At 47.9% G+C, this 7412-nt stretch overlaps 1 protein-coding gene across 1 annotated transcript in view; it reads right to left on the reverse strand.

The window, feature by feature from the left end:
* The window catches only part of KRT7 (keratin 7), a 153416-nt gene that overhangs the window by 139311 nt on the left and 6693 nt on the right, over window positions 1-7412 (reverse strand). Inside the window, exons 4-7 of the mRNA XM_006870131.1 lie at window positions 6170-6265; window positions 3840-4004; window positions 2733-2858; window positions 436-656 (exon numbers count right to left, since the gene is read on the reverse strand). Coding sequence (XP_006870193.1) covers window positions 436-656; window positions 2733-2858; window positions 3840-4004; window positions 6170-6265 — 608 coding nt within the window. The remainder of the gene's footprint in view (window positions 1-435; window positions 657-2732; window positions 2859-3839; window positions 4005-6169; window positions 6266-7412) is intronic.

Genomic DNA, 7412 nt, shown 5'->3' on the forward strand with positions numbered 1-7412 from the left:
GACGGCACTTAACAACAACAACCATCTTCAGTCGGTAACAGGATTTAGCACTTAGAGTAAGAGACAGCCTGGTGTAGCTGATGATGTTGGGACCAGAAATCACCAGACCTTGGCTGCATTCTTAACTAATAACCTGAACCACACAGTTCTCCTCTCTGTCACCTGGAGAATCAGTGATGTGTTCTGAAGATCAATTATGATGGCCCTGCTAGTGGCCATACACAAGAAGGGACTGTGACTACTTCAACTTCTCCACTAAGTTTTACACCACGTGGACTTCTAGAAGATCATTTCATTGAGGGCAAAGAAGCAAGTATCAGCTCTACCCTACTGTACCTCTCACTCCCAGTGCCCTTCAGAAGGAGGAATATCCAGGAAATGTCCCAGATCCAATGAGCCCCAGAAGGAGTCCCATTCTGACTTCCCTGTCCTCACCGGCTCTCCTCGCCCTCCAGCAGCTTGCGGTAGGTGGCGATCTCGATGTCCAGGGCCAGCTTCACACTCATCAGCTCCTGGTACTCACGCAGCTGCTGTGCCATGTCCTGCTTGGCTCGTAGCAGGGCAGCTTCCAGCTCTTCCTGCTTGCTGCGTGCATCTTTAAGTACCTGTTCCCCATGCACCTCAGCATCGGCGATGGTGGCCTCCAACTTAGCACACTGTGGGTAGTTGTGAAGCTGTGAGCTAGGGTGCAGGGCTCTCCAGCCAGTGCTTTCTTGCTTCCCATCCTGCTGAAAGAACCTAGGCAGCCTGCTTAAGATGACTTCACTGGCACCAACCTATATCCCAAACATCAGGGAATCTCAAGGGTTAAAAACATGGATTTTGATGCTCAGTGGATTCCAATTCTGGCTCAATCACTTCCTATCGATGTGACCTCAGATGTGTCATTTAACCCTTCTCAGGCAAAATCTTCTCCAAATTATTAACAACGAAAGGCTGAATCTCATAGGGATACTGCAGGATTCAATGAGCTAATATGTTCATGAATATTTAGCACAGTGGCTGGTGTACAGTAAATGTTTCATAAATTATATTTATTGTGATTTACAAATGCCAACCCCCACCCCCCAGCCCTTTGCAAGAGGAACACCAAAGCCACGGGGTCTTAATTGTGTCTCCAATGCAGGTAGCTGACAAGAGATAAAAACCATCTTCAAAGCAGAGATCAGTTTGGAGCTGGGTCAGAACTGTGGGGCTTGGAGCCAAGAGAACCTGCCTGGAGCTCTGGGCCTCCCCAGCTTGGGCAGGGGTAATCTGATCTCGTATGGACATGCACCTGCCTTGAGTCTCAGTGTTCCCTCTGTTTTGTGTTCATCCCCTACTGCCCGGAGCTGTCTAGTTCAGAGATCTCATCTTGTTTGCCTCCAAAGGCTGCCAATCTCATCCTCTAACCCAGTGCCTCTCTTCCTTCTTTCTCAGACCCTCCCCTCACAGGATGTGCTCTGCCTCTCTGCCCTTCCATCCCAATCCCACCCCAGAGTCCTTTGATACCTCTTCTGCTTCCCAAAGCCCCTGGGACAGAGCCATCCCCACTGCTTCCAAATGTCCCTGCCAGCCCCAGCTGAGGACCCAGTGCCTGGTTGGTCAGGGGTAGACACCCTGATTCTAGGTCCCACCTCGGCCCCGTTGTGTTGAAGGAAAACCGAATGCTGCGGACACACAGGGTTTAGGAGGCTGTCATTCACTATTCAGTTTTCCCTTCCCGGACTGGAGGCTGGCCTGCTTCACAGGTGAGTCATGGCCCTACATCTGTGCCAGGAGGCAGCCTCTGCCCTCCTCTAAACAAGCCTTCAGGGCCCTCAGGGGAGGACAGTTCTAAAAATCACCCACATCCATGCCCCCCAGCTCTGTGAAGTTGCTGCACGTGCCAACATGCTCAAGTGTAGCTGCCAGGACCACACTCAGGGTTCAGCCAGGACGTGGAGGACTTTTCCTTATCAACACCCCCACCCCAGCAAAGCACGTCCTTCCAGCTAGTCTCTCATCCAGGACCTGTGTCCCAGCCCTCAGTCTGGCACTGAGCAGTAAGCTAGACAGACAGGGTCTCTGCACTCAGGGCAGCAACAACTTCATTCATAAGCCAGATATGTTCACACAGTGACAGGTGATAGTGGTTGGGTGGTTGAGGAAGTCCTGAGAAGAGGTTTTTTGTCCTACACCCCAGTCATGTCCAGAGAAGAGGAAGGGGCAGTCGTGTCAAGAGCTGGGAGAACCACATTCCAGGTGGAATGAAAGGAGCACCGAGTGCAAAGGCCCTGGAGCAGAACATGTTTGGCAAATACAAGCTACAGGAAGTGAAAGGAATGCGGGAAGTCTAGCCCGGAGGTGGACTTCTTCTACCCTTCTACCCCCACGCTATGAGCTCCCAAGTATGGCGTCTTATACCCAGAGCTACATGCCAGAAAAGTGCACAACACCAACTTGGTAACTTTTCTGGCCAGTCACGGAGGCTCTCCTACAGCCTCTCTGCTCAGTCAGGATGCCCCTCTTCCCAAGATGGGACAAAGGCTGGGAACATTCTGCTCATGCCACAAGGCATGGTCCTCTCCCTTTGTCAAGATTTCACAAGTGGGCCTGAGACATTCAAGCTGCACCAACCAGGGCCCAGGGAGGGGCAAACCTGCCCTCCTTAGCCCTAACCTCCTGCCCCTCAGTCTTGAGCTTGGCCTTGGCTGGCTGCCCTGCACATGTCCCAAGGAACAGGGAAGAACAAAAGGAAGGCATGACCCCACCTGGTTCTTGATGTTGTCAGTCTCAGCCTGCAGTCTCTGGATGGCTCGGTTCATCTCCGAAATCTCGTTCCGGGTGTTCCGGAGATCATCCCCATGCTTCCCAGCCTGGGCCTGGAGGGTCTCAAACTGGAGAGTCCATGGCAAGGGAAGCAATGGTTACAGACTCATTCCTCTGAGTGACAAGCCCTCCAGGCTTACATTTCCAGGGCGAGACTTCATACTCCTCAACAACCTTCACCCAATTCCAGGAAGTCAGACTGGGATGGGGATGGGGGAAGGAGGGAAGGCGGGGTGGCAGAAGGTACAGAGAAGGCATCCCAGGGTCCATCCCCACTGATCCTGGGTCTCTTACCACTCCCATCATGCTCTAGGGCTGGAGAATCACTGAAAGTCTGAGATCCTCACCTGTTAAACAATGTCCTTCCCAGTACTACCCATTTCACAGATGAGGAGAGTGGGGCCCAGAGAGGGACACAACAGCAAATCAGTGTCAGAACTAGGGCCTGAGCCCAGGTCTCCTTGTTGGCATGACTCCCTGCACTCTACACTACTTGTAACCCTGCCTCAGGCTGCCCTCCACCAGGAACATTCCTGCGCTCCCTGCACATCCCCTCAGTGGGTCCACCTCCACACTGCCTGTGTAAGGAATAAAACCTCCCAGTTGTGTGGCCCAGGGACCTAGCAACTAGTTTGTACTTTCCATCTACTAGCTGTGTAGTACAGAGTTAGTCAAATTACTTTGTTTCTCTATGCCTCAGTTTCTTCATCTGTAAAATGGGAGTACCTACCTAACAGGGCTATTCTGTGAATTAAATGAGCTACTGCAGGTGAAACATTGAAAATAGGGCCTAGTACTCTGTAAGTATTGACTAATGTTGGCTATAATAATTATTCATCCATGGTTATTTCCTTTGCCCTGTCCTCCCATCAGAGCAGGGGCCTAGCCTCTCGTCCTTTTCTTCTCAGGACACCTGAAAGCGCCATGGTCTTAGCCATTGGTGCCTGCCCCAGGCCCTAAAGGGCTTAAGACAAGGCAAGGGTAAATTGAGGATGCTGACACCAAAAGGCCCTGCCAGGAGGAGAAAGGTACACCCAGTGGTCACACACCTTCATCTGGTACTGAGCCTCAGCCTCAGCCCGGCTGCGGTTGGCCATGTCCTGGTACTGGGCCTTGACTTCAGCTATAATGCCGTCTAGGTCCAGGGAGCGGTTGTTGTCCATGGATAGCACCACAGATGTGTCTGAGATCTGGGCCTGCAGCTCTGCCAATTCCTATAGAGACCAAACAAATGTTGGCACCTGGAGTATGATCCACTCTGGCTCCCACCCCAGCTCTGGGATTCCCCATACTCAAGGTAAAAAGAAGAAAAAGAGAAGAAACACAGGAGTGGATAGGAATCAGGTAGGTTTCAAGGGTATAAAGAAAGTGACAGAGCATGGTTAGCAGCAACGGCTACCAGCTATGGATGCTGTGGGCTGTGCCCTCAATTGTTGGGATGGTGAAATCAGTTATATCCCATCCTATAATGGGTCACTCTATAGCCTCTGAGAATGACTATACAGCTGTCTTTACTATCAGAGAAGTATGGCCACACAAAGGAAATATGATTCTATTATTATTAAATATACAATTATTTTTCTCAACAACAACAAAATAAGTAAAACTTAGAATAGACATATAAATATATATACACATATGTACATATGTGTGTATATATTTATATCTATATGTGTATGTGGTTGTTACTGTTAAGTGCCATCAAATCAGTTCCAACTCATAACAACCCTATGTAAGGGTTTCCGAGGAGCAACTGGTAAGTTTGGACCACTAACCTTGTGGTTCAAACCAACCTTGCAGTCCAGTGCATTATCCTACAGCACCACACCAGGATTCCCTATATATGTACATTTGCACAGGAAGTGTCTGGAAAGGTTGTTGGTGTTGTTAAGTGCTGTCGAGTCGGTTCCGACTCATAGCGAGGACCCTGTACAGGGTTTCCAAGGTTGTAAATCTTTACGGGAACAGAAAGCCTCATCTTTTTCCCACAGAACAGCTGGTAGTTTTGAACTGCTGACCGTGAGATTAGCAACCTGATTTGTAACCACTACGCTGTCTGGAAAGGTAGACTCCAAAATATTAAAATTGGGTCTTGGTGATGTTTTCAGTTTTATGCTTTACTTAATAATCTGGACTTTTTGCAATAATTACATTATTGTTTTCATAATAAGAAGAAAGTAACTGTGCTAATCAACCAAGCCTACTGCCATCGAGTTGATTCTGACTCATAGAGACCCTATGTAGGGTTTCCAAATTTGTAAATATTCACAGGAATAGACAGCCTCATCTTTCTCCTGTGGGGCAGCTGGTGAGTATGAACTGTCAACCTTGAAGTTAGCAACCCAATATGTAGCCCACAGTGCCACCAGAGTCTCTTTAATTATATATATAACTTGCATCTAGAAGGGAACTTCAAAAATTTCATTGAAAAATTCCATTATCTTTAGATTTCACTTTCCATGAACCTTTTGAAGCCCCCTCATACATATATTTATCATATCATATATATATATCATGTCTATCTCTAATGGATTCCTGGTATGGCACTGTAGGATCAGTACTGAACTGCGAACCACAACGTTGGCAGTTCAAACCCACCAACTGCCCTGGGAAACCCTATCGAGGGTCACTAAGAGTTGGAATCAACTCAGTGGCACTTCACCACAACAACACTGCCTATAATAAGTGATAGATAAACAAAGAAGTAGGATCAACAGGACTTTCGTCCAAGGGGACTCTGGGTGGACTTGGAGCTCCAACCTTTCAGTTAGCAACTGAGTTGTTGTTGTTGTTGTTGTTGTTGTTATGTGCTGTGGGGTCGTTTCCAACTCACAGCAACCCTGTACAGGGTTTCCGAGCCTGTAAATCTTTACGGGAGCAGAAAGCCTCATCTTTCTCCCGCGGAGCAGCTGGTAGTTTCAAACTGCTGACCTTAAGGTTCACAGTTCGATTCGTAACCACTATGCTACCAGAGCTCCATATATATATGTGTGTGTGTATATATATATATATATTTATATATATATATAGTGGTTATGCACCACAGAGTTGGTTCTGACTCATGTTGTTTTTGTTGTTAAGTGCTGTCGAATTGGTTTTGACCCAATAGCAACCCTGTACAGAGTTTCTGAGGCTGTAAATCTTTACGGGAGCAGAAAGGCTCATCTTTCTCCTGCAGAACAACTGGTAGTTCCAAAATTTTGACCTTGAGGTTAGCAGCCCAATTCGTAACCACTACACTACCAAGCAACTGAGTATGTTAACTATTTATTTGCAGTACCCAGGAAAAGCAGGATAAACACTGCCTAAAAAACCCACACACAAAGACTGGCCCAGATGCAGACTAGGCCAGAGGGTCTAACACCCTGGAGGTCCTCACCGTCTCGTAGATGGTCTTTAGGAAGTTGATCTCATCATTAAGGCTATCCACCTTGGCTTCCATTTCCACTTTGTTCATGTAAGCAGCATCCACATCCTGGGGGAGAAAGTGGGGAGGAGAAGGGGTCAGAGGGACACCAAGTCCTCAGCACATAGAACATTTAGTAGGGTGGGAGGAAGTCAGCACCATCCACACACCATATTTCCCCAGGCTGCCTGGTATGAACACGCCCCTTTTGGCTGTGTGATGGGGATCATCTCTGTGCATCCCCAGGATCCAAGAAACATGGGCAGTCTGAAGCCCCAGACCTAGCATTGACTTGTTGCTAAAGCTTGTGATGATTTGGACACACTCTTGGCTCCACCGCCTACTGGCTGTATGACCTTGAACAAATCATATAACTGTGTGAGCCTCAACTTCCTATAAGGCGCATGCATGAGCACAAATGCTTGAGATTCCAGGACACCGCTCCTAGAGACAGCAGATCCTGAGCCTAAGTGTCTAACCAGCAGTCTGGGTGATTCCGATGCAGGTGGGCTCCATTTCACACTTTAACATCACAGGTTTAGATGTCTAGAATCCCTTCTGGCTGTACTTCCAGTGATTAATCTTGAAAGCAGGATCCACTGTTACTTATAGCGAAGTCTCCATTGGCCCTGGACCCCAGTACAGATTACATTTCTGTGGGTGGGTCTGGATCACCAAGCTGCTCAGTGTTGTTGCTATTGTTGTTGTTGATGTTAAGTGCCGTTGAGTCTGTTCTGACCCATAGCAACCCTGTATAAGGTTTCCGAGGAACAACTGGTGGATTTGAACCACTAACCTGGGGTTAGCAGTCCAGTGCTTCTCCTACTCAAAAGACATGTAGTTCAAACCCCTCTAAAACAGTCCTAAGGCCTTCCGGCTTTGACTTGCATATCTCCAGTGATGGGAAACTCACTCTGCCTCAAGGCAGCCACTCATTCAGCAAATAGTCCAGGCCTGCTAAGTGCCACTTTGTCTGCAATGGAATGTTTCACTGAGAGAGAGTAAGTCCTTATTTGGAGCTGAAATCTCACTTCTAACCTCCATTCCTTCATCCTAGTTCTTCCCCCTGGGGGCCTGAGATCTAGTGTTATCACTCACTTCATACACACAGAGGACAGGCTGGCCAGGGCCATAATTAATTAAGGAATTAAAATAAATAAATTGAGACATATTAATTGAGGAATTAATATAAAGAAATGAGACATGGGGAAACCTG

The sequence above is a fragment of the Chrysochloris asiatica genome, unplaced genomic scaffold, assembly GCF_000296735.1.
Source record: "Chrysochloris asiatica unplaced genomic scaffold, ChrAsi1.0 scaffold00138, whole genome shotgun sequence".
Taxonomy (NCBI): Eukaryota; Metazoa; Chordata; class Mammalia; order Afrosoricida; family Chrysochloridae; genus Chrysochloris; species Chrysochloris asiatica.